Source organism: Mercurialis annua, linkage group LG1-X, assembly GCF_937616625.2.
Source record: "Mercurialis annua linkage group LG1-X, ddMerAnnu1.2, whole genome shotgun sequence".
Lineage (NCBI taxonomy): Eukaryota > Viridiplantae > Streptophyta > Magnoliopsida > Malpighiales > Euphorbiaceae > Mercurialis > Mercurialis annua.
This window is the reverse complement of record NC_065570.1, coordinates 49,160,864-49,180,222: the sequence shown is the minus strand read 5'-3', so window position 1 is coordinate 49,180,222 and position 19,359 is coordinate 49,160,864. Positions and strand designations below refer to the sequence as shown.

Below are 19,359 nucleotides of genomic sequence, written 5' to 3'. Positions count from 1 at the left end.
ACAGAATAGTAGCCTAGTCAGCAGTTTATTTTGATTGTATATATCAACTGCTGTATTTGTCTATATGCTTTTTGATAGGCTACGTACGTTGTATGTGATCCACGGCCCCAGATGCCAGTGGGATGTTTGAAACACTAACTGATGTATATAGTACCGCGAGGCCAGTTCGTACAGGGTACGGTAACTAGAGCCCGCGAGGTTTTGAAATAGTTAGTGTACATATTCGGCTATAGATTATATATATGTATATATTTGCTTCCGTTGTTGGTTGTTATTTGTTTATATTATATTTGCGAAAAATAAATTGTGATTTTAGGCTTGCTACGGGTTCCGGAGCTACCACTCCCGTTCCCTAGCGCCGGTTGCGGCTCAATATTTTGGGTCGTGACATATTTTGAATTACAACAATGCATGGAGATCAAGAGGGAAAGCACTTGAACTGCTTAGAGGTAAACCAAGAGATTCATATTCAGTTTTGCCTAGTTTTTTGAATATTCTTATGAAAACAAACCCAGGATCAGTTGTAGAATTAAAAATATCAGAGGGGAATACATTTCAATCTGTTTTCATAGCTCTGAATGCATCCATAAAGGGGTGGAATTTTTGTAGACCGGTAATTGTAGTTGATGGGACTTTTTTAAAATCAACCTACGGAGGAACACTCCTAACTGCATCTATTCAAGATTCTGGAGGTAAGATATTCCCACTTGCCTTTTGTGTCGTTGATTCTGAAAATGATGAGTCTTGTCAGTATTTTTTTGAGAATATAAAAGGAGCTTTTGGTGAAAAGGAAAAGCTATGTATTGTATCCGATAGACATAATAGCATACGTAAGGCTGTAAATTCAATATTTCCTCTTGCTACTCATGGTGTTTGCGCGTATCATCTGTTGTGTAACGTCAAGCGACACTTTAAAACTAATCCTAAAAATCCTAAGAGTTTGAAGGATTGCTTTTTTGGGGCTGCAAAGGCATACACTACTAAAAGTTTTGATTATTTCATGGGAGAACTAGATAGTATAAACGTCGGAATACGACCATACCTTGATGATATTGGGTTCGAAACGTGGGCAAGAGCACATTCAACTGATAACATGTACTAAATATGTTTAACATTTGGTTTAAAACTGTTAAATTAGTTAACTATTAGTTATCTGTTAGTTAGCTAATAGGTTACTATGAGTTTAATTCAGTTAACTAATAACTATTACTTTTTTTAACTAATCAAATATGTTGTATCAGGTATTTCACGATGACATCGAATATCGCTGAGTCTATTAATGCAACAATAAAATCAGCAAGGGAATTACCTATTGCAACACTTCTAGAGTATTTGAGAGTTTTGGTTCAAGAATGGAGCTACAAAAATAGAAATTTAGCTTCTTATACTATGACCAAGCTTACAAGTAAGGCAGAAGAAGCCCTTAGTGATAATTATGCCATATCTCGAAGAATGAAGGTAACATCAAAATGTTAATAAAGTTTACTTAATGGTTAATTAATAGTAATTAAACAGCAAACTAATATGCTATTGGGGTTGTAACAGGTTATTCCATCGGTAACATCTATATATAGTGTGGAAGACGGCGACAAAACTTTAATAGTACATCTCATTGAAAAGACGTGTACTTGTTGTAAATTTCAAAAAGATGAGCTACCGTGTGCACATGCAATTGCAATCTTTGGCAAGTACCACATGGATCCCTATCAATACTGTTCTGATTTTTTCACAAAAGAGAATCTAGTTAAAATATATGAGGCTATTGTTTATCCGATGCCCAGCCAAAGCGATTGGGATGAGACAGAAGAAATTGAAACTATTGAAGTACTTCCTCCGATTGGAAAGATTCCACCTGGAAGGCCTAAGAAACAAAGAATTAAGGGAGCTTCGGAAGGACGTGGTAAATATAAATGTAGCAAATGTGGAAAACGGGGACATAACTAGAAGACATGTCGTAATCTTGCAAAATGAAGTTATTTTGACAAATTTAATAATGTAAGGAATATTAATTTTTGTTAGTGATCTAAATTGATATATTTAATGATATTTTTATTTAATTATTTTCATTAGTGTACTGATAATTAATTGTTTAACTTTGAAAATAAAGGTAACTTGAAGATAACTAATAGAATACTATTAGTTAACTAATATAACAGTATCCAAGTAACTATAATCAGATGTTTATTTTAATTAACCTGAAAATGAAACATTAATAACAGATCAATTTCAAAACACAATATAATGTATATTTGACATAAACCTGAGTTGTCATTAAACAAATCTATATAAGAGAATCCTTAAATCGGTTACACATTTACGAATTTTTCTAATTTAAAAAAAAACAAAAAACTAAAGTTCACAATCTGCCAAACATATCTAATCTTTCTGCATTGCCTTCTTCTTTGTTCTTCCTTTCAAGTTTGGTTTCTTTCTGACCTCCTCATCGCTGATAACGTTTCTAGCATACTTGTCTTTTCCATATTGAAAAAACAAAAATGCAAGCCGTTCACGGTGACTCTCAATTGGGAATGCAGCTGGAATTGGAATATTTCGTATTAAATGCTCAGCAAAAGTCAAAACATACGCTCCGCAATCACTAAACAAAAACAAAAAAATGGTATAATATTATACATAAAACACTTACTAAAGATAATTTTGCATAGTCAAAAATCACTATTTTTGCTGGATTGGTATATCGGTAACATAGACAACGGAAAATGGAGCATGCATCGCTTTATCTCGATAGGCAGCCGATGAAAAATCAATGTCCGTCCGAGCATCGTACAAATTCAAAAGCACAAAAATCTTGGGAAGTACCAGGGCATATCTTGTTGCAGCTTTTTCAGATTCAGCCTTGGAAGTAGGACTGTTCAACGAATTGTATATGTAAATGCACCTGTCTTTAAACACGAAACGCCCAACACCCAATGTTTCTTTTTTGGGTAAATGCATCGGAATCAAAACCTCATCAACATCCTTCCAAGCCGTGTTGCATAGCAACCCGTATCCTTCGACATAATCTGAAACAATGTTTAGATCGTTGACTGTTGATACGTCACCTTTCTTCCTTGCATAAACCTTATACAACCCTGAACTCTGTCATCAAAAAGACAGTCTGTGGTAGTAATTTTCAAGCCGTTATGTGGGTTGTACTTTGCTTTCTTGCGAATATAATACATGCCGATATCGATATGCTGTAAAAAAACAATGTCAATAGCAAATATTAATTAAGAAATAGTAGGTATCTGTTAGTTAACTGTTAGTTAACTATAAATTAACTAACTATAGTTAACTTGGAGTGCATTAACAGTTAACTATATCAAGAATGATACATTGGCTAAAATTAAATAAATTACTTACAGAGTCATCCAGGAACTTGCCAGCATAAACCAGAGTATGGAACCATATCTTAACGTAAATGGTCGCCACTCCGAAATTAAACCCGTGATCAATTCATATGGATCGTAATGATTTCTCCTACAAAACAGCGAACATTACTCATTCAATTTCAGCTTACAAAATGCAAACAAAGGGAAAAATATGACAAAAATTGAATATCATAACTTACTTAAATTTGACGTCAATCCACGCAAGAAACGCAAACATCTCAGGCGGATGGTCATTGCCACCCAGATTATTATCAAAAGGATTCAATCCTCTGACCTTAGTGACCGGTATATAAACAGCCAATGGGTTACAGTCTATAGGTGATTCCTATAAAAAAATGAAAAATAAAAAGGCAATTAAATTAGCTCAGTCTTTATTATATAATCTTGTCTACTGTACTGTTAGTTAACTAACAGTGTTCTATTTGGTACCCTAATGTGATCTCAATTAATTTATAGTTAGGCAGTTAACTAACAGTAAACTAATGGTTAACTGATACCAACAATAACTTGTAATTTAGCTCACCATATACATATACATATATAAGTATATATATATATATTACCATAGATGAATTTGCATTTTTAAACTCCATTTCCGCTATATCAGATGCTTTATGTAAAGCGCTTGGATCAATATCGTCAAAAACAGTTGCTTCTTGTAACTCATCCGAATCAACAACCTTGTAACAATAAATTGTATCACAAATTTATTTAAAACAGAGAATGATAATAAACATATCTTTAAATTAGACAACTAACCGTTTTAGTCCCTTCTTCATGTACAAGTTGGTCAGATACTTGTTCAATATCAACTTTGTCATTAAGTTCTTCTTCAAGGGCCGATTCATGCTCATAAGTACATTTGGCATCGACTATCAACTCAGAATCATGGGCATCAGATTTTTTTGTCCCTTCTTTGTCCACTTTCAACTCAAAATCATTGATATTTGTACCGGTATCATGGACTTCACAACCGTCATCTTCTTCCTCGTGGGATTTTTCTGGACTAACAGTGTCAGATGCATCCGGTGTTTGACCATCATTGGAACCATCCTCCTAAACAACAGAAAAGTTAGAATTTCAAAACTATTCAATGACAAAAAGCACATATTTTTACAAATGTTTACCTTGACATCTTCTTGATGATCACGAACGGAAACCAAACTCTTCAAATCCACAAGAAGACTCTTTATTTTCGAAAGCTCGTTCTTAACAAAAGTCTTGAATAAGGAAAATTCAGTATAGTAATTGGTTTGATCCAAAACCAATTTGTTTATTTTTTCAGTCATACTTGTATCATCATTGCTAGCTTGCTGATTTGTCTCCTCGTTTCTCACTTTCCGCTTCCCTTTCAAGAACATTCCATCCAACTGAAGTTGTGACCTCTCTTCAGCATGTGGTCGGATGTTGCGCAGTTGCAACTGCATTGAATTAAAGTAAAAAAAATACACATGTCAAAAATATAGCTTATGTGTTGAAACTAATAAACTTATCGGTTAACTATTAGATGTTTTATAGTTATTTTGTAGTTACCTAAACAATTACTAACAGATAACAACATACATTTAAATGACAGTTACTGTCTGATAATAAAAATTATTTTCCCAAAATTATTTACTAAAAGTTATGTTTAGTTAACTAATGGTAAACTAAAAGATACCTAATGTATAATAATTACATAATTCATATTATCTATTCATCGCTAATAAAATATAAAAAAAATTATAAATTGAAGATAAATAAAAATTGCATACCTGTTCAGCAAATTGTGTAAACAAATGTCGGTCTAAATACGAGCGTTCCCTTGGTTCTGTGATCTTCCATTTCAACAAACGAGTGATGCCATTTCCAGAACAAACCCCCAACATTCCATTAGCAGCGGGGCAACACTCAAGAAACCAACATTGAAAAGCAAGCGGAAAACCATCTAACCGGATTGTATTGAACAATTGCGTCGGGCTGGTTATTGTACAAAAACAACTCCACAAAATACAAAACTGACAATTTCAAAGACTCATCTTCAGAGGTCCATCGCTCAATACAAAACTATTCTCTACATTTTTTTTGAAACCTTTGAAATATCCCCAAAACAGTTTTGTTTAAAATCAGATTCAGCTTTATTATAAAGATTGAGATCAACGGTACCAATACACTTAAGCCCTGTAACTACTGCAAATTCATCAATAGAAAACTTGATCAATTTGCCCGATATCTTAATCCACATTTCATAATAATTGGGTTGTTTAATTTCTCTCAACAGTAAGCTGTGAATCAATTGAGGTTGCAGTTGATAGTCATTCAGGTTAAGAAATACTCCAAAACAGGTTTTTGAAAATTTTTCTAAATTTTCAGGGGATAAATTTTTTTTAATGTTTGAAATAACTTTCACACCTTCATAGTGTTGCACCTTGACTGAGAAATGATCAGCAGGCTTGATAAAGTACTCCCCATCCTACATATTTAAAAAACTTACACCATGAATACAGAATACAAAAGTTCTCAAAAACGATCTAACACATAAAACCATTTTACTATCAATTCACCTATAGTTAACCATCAGACAACTACATAATAACCCTTACAAATGTAACAAACAAATAAAAAATAAAAAAATTACTAACATAACAAACACATATCCAAATCATACAAATTAGCAACATGAAAAAACAAATACAGAGTTCATAAAAGAGGAAAAAAATACAGAGTTCCTAAAAAGGATCAAAAACATGAACACATTTTATTTTCAGTTTACCTATAGTTAACCATCAAACAACTATAGATTAACCCTACAACAAATTACAGATATCAAGCATGCCTTAAAAAAATTAATAAAAACCCAACAAAAACATAATTAAAACATATAAACAAAAACAATCAAATTGACAACATTTAGTTATACAAACCTAACTAAATTATTGAATCACAAGAAACAATTAACAAAAATCCATTAACTTTAAACAAATAAAGAATTTTAAAAACAATACCTTTAGAGCAAGAGGAGGAGAAAGAACAAGTTTTTTCGTTTTTTGCCTATCAGTGATAGTGAATGCCTCGAAATCACTATTGTCACTTTCTTCTTGATTAATAAGAACTCTATGATTCTTACTCGAAGTTGGAACATCAACAAAATCAACCTTCCGTTTGCTAGACACCCTCTTCGATTTTGCCATTCCGGGTGTCTTTTTTGGTGATGATTTCATGTCAGCAATATTTGTTGCAGATGACCTAGTATTAGGCATTTCAGATTTTTTGTAAACCTAAAATAAAAGAAATGGGAAAGATTTGAAAAGTGGGACTGTGGAGTTATTTGAGGAGATATTCACGGCGAGATTTTTTGAAGAATCAATTTGAAATGGGGACATGCAATCTGAAGTTGGAAGAGGGAGGTTACCATTTCAGTTAATGGTTCTTTTCTAATTTGAAAAGCCTATTATTGCTAAACAAAATCATAAATTTCAAATTAAAAAAAAAAAAGAAAACCGTAAATATCAAGACTGATTTTTGGGGCCGTACTTATCTAATTAAAAAGGCCAAAGCCCGTATGTGGGCTAATTTTCTCAATTTTCTATGTCTAGGTTCAAACTGGGCCTGATTCGGAGTTCGGATAAGCCCGGAATTACATTTTGAAGTGCAGATCGAAGTTTGGAAGATGTGGGAGCGAATCTGGGAAGCTAATGTAATACCCTGAAATTTGGGTATTTTAAAATGAAACGGTGTATCTCATTTTAAGTGGTTAAAATGAGATAAATAAGAATTAGTGGAATAATTAAGCAAAAGTGGACCCGAATAGGTCGATATCCAAAATTTTAATAAGAAAACTTCAATAATAATATTCCAAAAGAAAAATGGAATTGGGTTAAAGAGATAAATTTGAGAAAGTGGCTACAAGTCCACTTTAGCTCAAAATCAGAACATAAGCGTTTAATTTCCGAAAAATAGAAATTAAGTAAATAATTGAGGGGAATTAGTATTAAAAATAATATCGATAAAATGGTTATCAATAGTATTAAAATGAAATTTGGACGAAAAAGTTGAAAGAAGTGCAATTTAGCTCAAATTGGAAATTGAGCGTTTTTGGCCGAAATTGCCAAAATAAATTATCGGAACATGAAATTATAAGATATGAGACTAATATTATTTATTTGAAAATAAATAATATGGAATTGATCGGACCTAAAAGATTTAGGGTTCGAGAGACTAAATTGGACGAAAGAAAAGTAATGAATTGAGAAGTGAGGAGGTGGCAAGTCTAAGGATTAAAGGAGACTTTTTCTCATAAATATATAAGGCATTTCATTTGATATTCAACTCAGAATATCATTTTGATCTCAGCTCCAAAAATCTGAAACCCATCTTCCTTCATAAGCTTCATATTCAAAGATCTTGAATTCACCATATCTTCTTCAATTCTTAATCGAATCGAACGATTCTTGGGGACACGGAACGAGGAGAACGAGAGCTACACATCTAGCCTAACATATCTGGGTAAGGAACTCGCTCTATCAGTTAGGGTTTAAAGTGATTAATTCAGTTTTGATTGATTAAGTTAGGGATTTTGTTAATTGTTTGACGTAAGGTGTGATGGAGCTTGAATGTAAGTCTTTGATGATGAAATTGATGGCTAGGGTCTTCGGCTTTGATCATTAAGGTGAACTCTTGATTTTCTAAAATTGATCATATATAGAATGATGAAGTTAAGTGATGAATGGATAGGTGTTTAGGCAATTACATGTTATTTAGTGATGATTGATGGTATTAGCTTGTAAGAATCATGTTATGTTTGATTAAATTTTGGTATCAATTGATGCTGATAGGTTCGGCCATGATTAAGGCTAAGAGTATACAGTTCAATTGATGATTGTAAGCTTGCAATGGAGTTATTAGAGCTGAATATTAGTGAGTTTGTATGTTGAACATTGTTTGACGATATTGCAGAATATGTGATGCAGAACACCATATTGCGAGGGCGATCATATGACTAGCATGTGATTACTATAATATATTTGCGTTATAGTATATTTGATTTATAGTATATTTACAGTGTTTTTATAATATATTTACGTTATAGTGTATTTTTTGTGTGGTGTTTTCGGTGTATCTATATTTTTTGGTATATTTCTGCCGTTTTTCTAGTCTATATATGGTGCATTTGCAGTGTTTTTATGGTATACACCATAAAAACTACCATAAAAACACTACAAAAATACCATAGATACACGATATATATACACTATTGTTACTCTATAAAAACACCACAGTTACACTAAAAAACACAATAGATTTATTGTAATACAACATAGTTACACTAAAAACACGATAAAAAAATAAAAAATAAACACATCAGAAAAAAATCTATAAAAGAATAGAATAAATAATTTAAAAGTGAAAAAAGATATTTGTGAAATTAAATAAAAAAAAAAGATATTTTTCGTTAAAAAAAAGGTTAGAAAAGTTAAGACAATATAAAATTGTAAATAAAATAAAAAATAGTGTAGTTAAGGAAATTTCTCAAAAATGTTTAGTTTATTATTTTAAAAATATATTATAATTTATGTAATATATAATTTTATTTTAAATATATTTTATTGTACATTTATTTTTTAACCCTCGGTTGGTCCCTAATAGAATCCCGGTTAAATCTCTAATCTTTCATTCTCTGTCTATTAGTTTAATGTCCGAATCGGATCTGACAATATTGATTTTTTAAGTGTATATTTTTAATAATTTTTTTTTTTTAATTGAGATGCGTCATACATTAAATATGGATAGGCTTGGTGACCGAGTATAGATGAGTTAAATGCAATGAAATTCATGTTAAATAAGGAAAAAACAAATTAGAATTAATTGAGAGTATAAAATGATGTTGGGAATAAATAGGAAGAAAGAGGGTTGTGTTAAGGAAAGAGAGAGTATGAAAAGAGGAATTAAAGGAACCGCGTGGTACGAGTAAGACTGCTTCACTGCTACTCGCTACTTGCTCTCCACGTTTCTTCACTTCTACCTTTCATACTCTCAACCCGTTTCTCAACTTCCACGCGCATTCACCCTGTTTGCACTTCACCTGCAACAACTAACGAATGTATATGATAAACAATATAGTGGACAAATACCTACTTTGTAAATCAAATTATTAATGTAAATCAATGATAAAAAAATTAGAGAGTTTCAGAATTTCCCAAATTTTTATTTTATATTTTAGCCTTTGTATGAATAATTTCATATTCACCCCCCTAAAGTCAATATTTTTACTAACAAAATAATGAGTAATTTCTATATGAATAATGTATTGAAATTTGAACTATTCTAGACGTAGTTAAAAGATATCGATTATCTAATTTATAAAAATATATCTAACAAATTTATAAAATTACAATTATACAATTACATATTTTCAGTTGGATCTTTTATTTTAAATTGATCAAGTGAATTATTTTGCCTACATATAAATATATTAAATGTTTATCCAAAAAAATAAATTAAATTATTTTAAATTAAATAATTTGATGTAATATTCAAACATTGCTGTAATTCAACTGTTGTATATTAGTCAAACTAATAATTATATACTATTAAATATATATAAAGTTGAATTAATATAGTAAAATGAGAACGATTTATAAACTAAAGTTAATTTATTATCTAACACTGAAATAGTATAAATTACAACGGTGGTCTATCAAATTTTTAATTAAAAAAAACAAGGCTATAGCTACGGTTTTTCATTATTCTACATAATTATAACATAGTTTAATATCAACTACTAAAATATTAAAAATGAGAATAAAAGAGATTCAAAATTGAGTAATGCTATATAACCCTCCTTTTTAACCCATCTTTTTTAACCCACCTTACGTGTCATTAAAAGAGTGGATGAATTAAAAGTTGGAATTTAAGATATACACTTTTGGAGGTGGATTTGACGAATTAAATGCTGTCACGTAAGGAGGGACAATAAAGGTGGTACAATATGGTGGGTTAAATAGCATTTTCCTTCAAAATTCTACAAATAACACATACAAAACTTACTTTAAAATCATTTTAATTTTTGAGAACAATATATAGAATGCTAAACTTAACAAGTTAATTTTGTAATTTGAATATTATTTAACATAAATTTAAATTTAAATTAATTTTATTTTATTAAATAAAAATTCAGTATAATTAATAAAAATAAATAAACATAAAAATTACAAAAATGTATTGAGAATATTAAGAAAGTTTCTAGAAAAATCTAGTTAATAAAGAAAGACTCCCCCACTCGTTCACCCCAAACGACTTATGTTGCTCTCCCCCTCTCTACTTTTCAGCAACGCGGTCACGTAAACTTATCAATCACGGCGGCTGCTTCTTTTCCCCCCTCAACTTTCTTATTATTTACACAATATACCACTCTACTTTACTTCCGAATCCCATATGGATTAGGAAAGGGCAAATCTGTCATTTCAAAGGAACACGTCACTGCTGACCGACTCGAATATTTTCCTATAAATACTCCACCAAACTCATTCACCCATCTCATAAATTTCCACTTCAAACCTTAGCTTTCACATTCACAAAAAAAAAAAACTTTAAATAATTTCAATTTCAAACTAAAATATGGTAATGAAAAGAGGCAGAGAAAACGCAGAGATTGACATGGCTAACTGCTTGATGCTTCTCTCAAAAGTTGGCAAAACGACAGAGCTTGAAGAGTCAGCGACGAACGGTCGTTTATTTGCATGCAAGACATGTAACAGAAAATTCTCGTCGTTTCAAGCGTTGGGAGGCCACCGTGCGAGCCATAAGAAGCCGAAACTGATCGGAGATGACTTTTTAAAGCTGCCCAGTTCGCCGGCGAAGGCAAAAACACATGAGTGCTCGATCTGTGGGGTTGAGTTTGCGATCGGTCAAGCACTCGGTGGTCATATGCGACGGCATAGAAACAATATGGGCGGTGATGATAAGCTGGCGACTCGAGGTTTGTTGCCGGTGGCGGCGGTGATGAAGAAATCGAATTCTAGCAAGAGGATTTCGTGGTTGGATTTGAATTTGACGCCGCTGGAGAATTATGATTTGACGTTGCAGTTAGGGAAGGTGGTGTTTTAAATCGGAGAATTAGGGTTTCTTGAACATAGAATTTTGAGTATATTGGGATAATTTATGATGTTTTTGTATTCAGATTAATTTATTCATTTGTTCTTGTGAACAGATTTAATAGAGTAGTTTTCATATATTAGTTTTTTTTTGGGCTAGTGATCCTTGAGAGGGAAGATTCTGGTTGTGCCTTATTTCTTGTACATAGAGAAGAGAACTTTATGTTTACTTTTTTATAGGGGTGAGCATCGGTCGGTTCGGTTCGGTTCGGTTCCGAATCGACCAAAACCGAAGGTACCGAAATTGTTCATATTGTAAACCGAACCGTGCTAAAATTCACCAAAAACCGAAAAAAAAATTGACCGAAATTTTCGGTCGGTTCGGTTCGGTTTCGGTTTTTTAATTCGGTTTGGCATTTTTAATATTTTTTATCCGAAATTAAATCAGCCTTAAAAGTAAAACCCAATAATTTTTTATGAAATTAATACAAACTCTTATACTCTATGTTTATCAAAAAAAAAGAAATTTATAGATGAAGAACATTACAATCAGAATATAGTGACATAAAATAAAATTACAATTTTAAATCTAAAAATAGTTAGAGCTAATAATACAAACAAATTACAATTTTAAATCTAAAATAGTTACAGTTAACAATACAAACAAAGAAAAATAAAAAGAACAAACAAATACTCTATAAAAGAATCAATAAGTCGGGTTCAAATGAAGTAACAACAAATATGAAGATCTCCAGCAGCTTGATCTTGTTTAGGAATGTAGATCTGCCAAAATCAAGAACAAAAAAATGAATTAAGAATAAAGAATACCATAAGACCAATAACAAATTAAACAAAAATAATAATATGCAAACATTTTTAATTTCTGATATCAAAATATTAAACTAACAAAATTGAAAAAGACTAAACGTTTACCTGTTAAGCAAACCTCCATTTTTAAAGTATATTAACAGATCTGAGAAGTAAAATGATAGCCTTCCGTCGAATTTGGTACTCGTTTGTTAAAAGAATTGTGTGATTATGTGTTGTAATTGAAAGATAATAAATAGTTAAAGAGATTGATAAAAGCAATTAGAAAATTAGGGTTTAATTTGGTAAAGACAAGAATGGGAAGAGAGGGAGAGAGCGGCGGGCAAAAGAGAGCAGAAATGAGATAGGTAGGGTTTTTAAGTTATAAGGGCCTTTATATATGGCATATATTAGGGGTAGTTTAGTGATATAAATGGACCAGACAACACCCGATATGCGTGGCATTATACTACAAAATGACACTGGTTTGATATATTCGGTGTAATCGGTTTTTCGGCCGGTTCGGTTTTTGACAATCTTAAACCGAACCAAACACCAATCTCCAAACTTTTCTCTATTTAGCACCGAATCAAACCGTTTTGACCGAAAAACCGAACCAAACAACAAATTTCGGTTCGGTTCGGTCCGGTTTTTCGGTCTGGTTCGGTTTCTGCTCACCCCTACTTTTTTACATCACCTAGTTGATAAATTTTGGTTTCAATATTTTTATATATAAATTATAGAGTTCAATTTATATCACTTTAACATAAACCTTTACTGTATCTATTAAAACAATTATTTAATTTATTCAATTATATTAATATTTTAGACATGACACATGCACACACAAAAGTTCACTTAATTTGTTTTTCAATAGATATATATGATTTATCTAACACATTTATCAATGATTTATTTAACCAATATAAGTTATTTTTAATAAAATAACTATGATCTTACATAGAAAATATATTATTACAAATTTGTTCACATTGAATTAAAATAATCTTAATTTGTTCACTTATAAAAAAATTTGTTCACTTATAAAAAAATTTAAAATAATCTTTTATTTTTTAAATAAAGGATTATTTTAAATTTTTTTCTAAGTAAAAAGAGGTCAATTTAATGCTTTGGGGTACAATTGAAACATAAAAGGGTAAATTAAGGTAAAATTGAAAAAATTCCTACGTCAGGGTGTATTTGTAAAAGAGGCTAAAGATGGGGGGCTTTTGAGTGATTAGGCCTTTATTTAATTAGCTATCCTATTGCAAATGTAAACAGAGGCTCCCTCATCTTAAAATTTTACCCGAAAGATGGCACTTTTTTAGAATGGGTCGATCAATCAAAAATAAATGCAGCAAGTAAAGTTATATTCAAAATTTAGGGTAAAATTCTGAAAAATAAGTAAATCAAATTCTGAAAACGACCACTTGTTGCTGAACACGAACCAAGGTGAATAAATATATAAATTATCAAATTCTGAAAAATAAGTAAATCTTGAATAGTATGTATTAAAATCGTTGGGATTGTCATCATCCAACTCCAATAATTAAAATATCCCTTCCTTGTTTTTAATGTAAATGATTCATATCCTAGAATTTAAAATTGAACATTGAATGCATACTATAATATAAGGCGTATATGTTAGGGGTGTTTCGTTTGGATATGTAGAAGTTCTATAGAAAGAGTGAGCTAGCTTCCGTGGAAACTTGCAAACGACCACATACCATTTTCTTCAATTTTTATATATATGAAAGAATATTTTTTTGTATTATAGAAAAAAATGCAAACTTGGAAAGTTTTAGAATTGGCTTTTATTATGTGAATAGACAAAAAGGATTCGTAGGGTTGGATATAAGATGATATTTAATACAATCAAAAAATTAAGTATTGAATTAAAAATAATAAATATATAAACAATAACTTTTAAAGATATTAAATTTACATTTATTTGATAATTTTCATTATTTAAAAATCAAAATTTTAATTGAATATTTTATACATTATTATTTTTATTTGTAGTCATTAATTGAACATCGACAATGGTTTTAGATTTCAACAAATAATTTTCCTTAAATATTAGGAATAATGTACATATTTATCTACAATTTTAATATGTGAATACATATATTTTTAACCAGGCGCTGGAAATTCCTGCAGTATGCTATGTGTAGGGGTGTGCATTCGGTATTACAGCTTGGTTTGGTAGTGCAAAAGCTACAACTGTGCGGTTTACGGAACATGAAAAATACAAACGGAACCATAATTTTTATAGTGATAACCGATATATATCTTTACCATAAAAAAATTTGGTTCAGTACGGGTTTTTGGTTTTTAATATAGTTATGAACTCAAAATAAGTTAATTAAAATTCTGAATTTGTATGAATTTGTCCAAAAAAAATATAATATTACCTTTAAAATTAGTTCTTTTGAATGTTTTCACCATTCTAGTAATAAAATCGTTTAAAACTTTCAATTTCGAGTGCAACTGAAAGTCGAAAATGCGATATAGAGTAAAATTGGCATTTTTCAATGTCGGGGTGCTATTGAAAAAAAAAATTAAAAGTCAATGTTTTTGGAACATTAGGCCTTTTAAAAAAATACACCCAAAAACACCCGAAAAACGCCACAGGTGGATCACCAAAATAATTTCATGTCATCAAAATTTGGCCGACAATTTTTCCACGGCGGTCAACAGTGGTCAACAACGCGGACAATACTTTGTCAACACGTATTATGTGCAATGTCAACCAATGGACTGTTGATTTTTTATGTATGTATTGCTTTCTTGGTAATTATTTGGTGTTTTATTCGATGTTTTTCAGTAATTTTTTAATGTACTTTGTGTGTTAAAAAGTATTATTTGAGAGCCCCTTTTATATGTCACAATTTATATTTTCGTCCCTCTTACTTGAAAATTAATCAATATGGTTCTACACTTTTATTTTTATATACAGTTTAATCATTTCATATAATCATTTCATCCACTTTTATTTTTATATATAGTTTTGAAAATTTTCCTTAATTATGTCGTTTTTAAAAAAATTAATCATGATACTAAATAAATTGCTTTTGGTTGAAAATAATTAATAAATCTTAGCTCTAATTATTAATCCCAATCCACTTTACATTCGGCTTCCGCATCCCACATGGATTAAAAAGGAAAATCTGTTACTTCAAAGGAACACATCACTACTGACCGCCTCTTTGTCCTATAAATACTACATCAAACTCATTCACTTTAGCATCAGAAATCGAAGTCCATAATGAAGCGAAATTATTCCGGCGATAAGCATCTGCACGACGAGCAGCAGAGGGATCAATTTGATGAACATCAGATGGTGATAAAGGATGAGACTGACACTAATCTTGTGAATTTACGAAGGGCTGTGTACCTAACTATCATGAACAGTGAAACTTTTGAGGAGTGTGGGCATAAGTTATTGCAATAAAACTGGAGTCAGGACAAGAGATTGTAATCTGTACGATGATCTTGGACTGCTGCAGCCAAGACAGAACCTACAAACGTTTCTATGGGTCTTTAGGGCAAAGGTTTTGCATGATCAAAAAAGTCTACCGGGATAATTTTGAGAAGTGCTTTAAGGAGCAATATTCTATGGTTCATCGATTAAAAACGAATAAAATCCGTAATGTGGCGATGTTTTTCGCCCATTTGATTGCTACTGATGCTCTTCCTTGGAATGTTTTATCTTACATACGTTTAACGGAAGATGATACCAACTCTTCATCTCGTATATTTCTCAAGTTTTTGTTTCAGGAGTTGTCTGAGCATCTTGGCATCAGCTTGAATGAACGCCTTACCGATCCTGCTTTCGACTCTATTTTCCCCAAAGATAATCTGAAGAATATGCGCTTTTTGATCAACTTTTTTTCTGCGATTGGGCTCGGTAGTATTACTCAAAATTTACGTAGTTACCTCAAGAATGTGCCACAGTTTAGCATGCACCAGCAGATTGCACGAGGTTTGTTGCCGGTGCCGGCAGTAATGAAGAATTCAAATTGTAATTGGATTTGAATTTGAATTTGATGCCCGGTGGAGAATTACGACTTGACAATGCAGTGAGGGAAGGTGGATTTTTAAATTGTTGTGGGAAATTAGCATTGGAATTACGACTTGTGCAAGAATTTTATTCTTAATGCACTAAGTGATGATCTCTATGATTACTACAATGATGGAAAGACTGCAAAGGAAACTTGGGAGGCGCTGCAAAAGAAATATGATACCGAGGAGGCGGGGACTAAAAAGTACGCAGTCAGCCGCTACCTCAAATATCAAATGAGTGATGAAAAATCTGTCGAGGCGCAATCCCATGAATTACAGAAAATAGCTCATGAGATCATCTCCGAAGGTATGGTTCTTGATGAACAATTTCAAGTTGCTGTTTTAATTGACAAATTACCTCCTTCGTGGAGGGACTTTAAGAATTCTCTCAGGCACAAAACGAAAGAGTTCTCGCTGGAAAGTTTGATCACTCGTCTTCGGATTGAGGAAGAGGCGAGAAAACAGGATCTAAAAGATGAAGTGTTGGTTGTTTCTAACAACACAAGAAAGTTTAGTTCGATGAGTCTGAAGCCTAATGGCAAGAATTTTAAGAATCAGAATCACAATTCGAGCCAAAACCAAAATGTGAATCGCAACAAAGCAAACCAGAATGGTAATCCTTCAAGGAACCATATTGTGAAACAGGCACCACCTGTTAAGAATGACCTGCCACCATTTCTATGCTTTAACTGTGGAAAACCGGGTCATATGGCACGCAAGTGTCGGAACAAGCCAAGTACTGCTCCACAGGCTAACTTGACTGAAGAGCCTTTTACGGCTATGATAACAGATATGATGGCTGAGATCAACCTTGTTGGTGGATCAAGTGGTTGGTGGGTAGACACGGGCGCTAATCGCCATGTTTGCCACGATCGTGCTATGTTCAAAACATACACTGCCGTGGATGATAAGAAAGTATTACTGGGTGATACTCACACCACTACTGTTGCTGGAATTGGAAGTGTTGAACTGAAATTTACTTCAGGAAAAACACTAATCTTGAAGGATGATGCACACTCCTATGATGAGGAAGAACTTGGTGTCTGGCTATCTTCTCAACAAGGCTGGATTCTTTCAGAATATTGGTGGAGATATGTACACCATTACCAGAAATGGTATCTTTGTGCGAAAGGGTTATGCTTGTGAGGGTATGTTTAAGTTGAATGTTGAAATTATCAATAAAGATGTTGCTTCTGTTTACATAGTTTGTGATTTTAATACTTGGCAAGCAAGACTCTGTCATGTAAATAAAAGAATAATTAACAACATGAGCACCCTAGGATTAATTCCTAAAATGAACCAAACTGAGTTTGAAAAATGTGAATTCTGTAGTCAAGCTAAGATAACTAAAAACTCACATAAATCAGTAATTAGAGAATCTGAACCTTTAGATTTAATACATTCTGATATATGTGAACTTGACGGTACCTTGACCAGAAATGGTAAAAGATATTTTATCACTTTTATTGATGATTGTTCTGATTTTACACATGTGTATTTGATGAAAAATAAAAGTGACGCACTTGACATGTTCAAGTTATTTGTAACAGAAATTGAAAATCAATTCAATAAGAAAATCAAGAGATTTCGTAGTGATAGAGGTACTGAATATGAATCTAGCTTGTTTATAGAATTCTATAACTCACATAGTATTATGCATGAAAGAACAGCACCTTATTCTCCTGAAATGAACGGTAAAGCCGAAAGAAAAAATAGAACACTTACAGAAGCAGTAGTGTCTATTTTATTGAATTCTGGAGCTGCTTCTTATTGGTGGGGTGAAATTCTGTTGACTGTTTGTTATGTACTCAACAGAGTCCCGAAATCAAACAGGAAGATTTCACCTTATGAGATCCTAAAGAAAAGACAACCAAATTTATCTTATTTGAGAACTTGGGGCTGTTTAGCCTATGTTCGGATTCCTGATCCGAAACGAATAAAATTAGCAAGCAGAGCCTATGAATGTGTTTTCATTGGGTATGCAGTCAATAGCAAGGCTTATAGATTTTATGACTTGACTGCACGAGTTATTATTGAATCAGTAGATGCTGATTTTTATGAACAGAAATTTCCTTTTAAATTAGGAAATAGTGGGGAAGAATCATCTAGTAATGTTCTTGTGGTCAGGAATAATGAGATTACTAATGATAAAGAACCAGAGATCAGAAGAAGTAAAAGAGCTAGAATTTCGAAAGACTTTGGAACTGATTTCCATGTCTATTCTTTAAAGGAGGATCCTACGAACCTCCAGGAAGCTTTAACTTCATTAGATTCTGATTTGTGGCAAGAAGCCATAAATGATGAGATGGATTCATTAGAGTCCAATCATACATGGCATTTGACTGATGTGCCTCCCGGTTGCAAAACCATAGGTTGTAAATGGATCTTAAAAAAGAAATTGAAACCTGATGGCACAGTAGACAAATACAAAGCTCGACTTGTAGCCAAGGGTTACAGACAACGTGAAAACGTTGATTTCTTTGATACCTATTCACCTGTTACTAGAATAACATCCATTAGAGTGCTGATTTCGATCGCTGCGCTATATGATTTGGTCGTACACCAAATGGATGTTAAGACTGCTTTTTTAAATGGTGAACTGGAAGAAGAAATTTACATGAATCAACCTGAAGGTTTTGTAATACATGGTCAGGAACAGAAGGTGTGCAAGTTAGACAAATCTTTGTATGGTCTAAAACAAGCACCTAAGCAATGGCATGAGAAATTTGATAATCTTGTCATCTCAAATGGCTTTAAAGTGAATGAAAGTGACAAATGTATTTACTACAAATCTGAAAAGGAACTTTGCACTTTCATATGTCTTTATGTAGATGACTTGCTGATTTTTGGATCAAATATTCATGTTGTGAATGCTGTGAAATCAATGTTGAGTGCTAACTTTGATATGAAAGATCTAGGTGAAGCGAATGTCATTCTTGGCATAAAGATAACTAGATCTGAAAAAGGAATTTCTTTAGATCAATCTCACTATGTTGAGAAGATTCTAAAGAAGTATAACTACTTCG

The 19,359-nt window shown here is 32.1% G+C and overlaps 3 protein-coding genes across 3 annotated transcripts; all 3 read left to right on the top strand.

The window, feature by feature from the left end:
- Nucleotides 1–499: 499 nt before the first annotated feature.
- Nucleotides 500–1,944, top strand: LOC126672376 (protein FAR1-RELATED SEQUENCE 5-like). The gene is made up of 3 exons (XM_050366328.1): nt 500–1,095; nt 1,242–1,458; nt 1,546–1,944. Exons 1-3 carry the CDS (start codon nt 500–502, stop codon nt 1,942–1,944), a joined length of 1,212 nt encoding a protein of 403 aa, XP_050222285.1.
- Nucleotides 1,945–10,907: 8,963 nt separating this feature from the next.
- LOC126664497 (zinc finger protein ZAT12-like) lies at nt 10,908–11,601 on the top strand. Its single transcript, XM_050356902.2, has one exon. The coding sequence runs from the start codon at nt 10,986–10,988 to the stop codon at nt 11,472–11,474; it is 489 nt and encodes a 162-aa protein (XP_050212859.1). The 5' UTR covers nt 10,908–10,985; the 3' UTR covers nt 11,475–11,601.
- A 3,935-nt stretch (nt 11,602–15,536) lies between these two features.
- Nucleotides 15,537–17,479, top strand: LOC126672369 (uncharacterized). The gene is made up of 3 exons (XM_050366321.1): nt 15,537–15,661; nt 15,778–16,273; nt 16,391–17,479. The coding sequence occupies exons 1-3, from the start codon at nt 15,537–15,539 to the stop codon at nt 17,477–17,479; spliced, it is 1,710 nt and encodes a 569-aa protein (XP_050222278.1).
- The last annotated feature ends 1,880 nt before the right edge of the window (nt 17,480–19,359 follow it).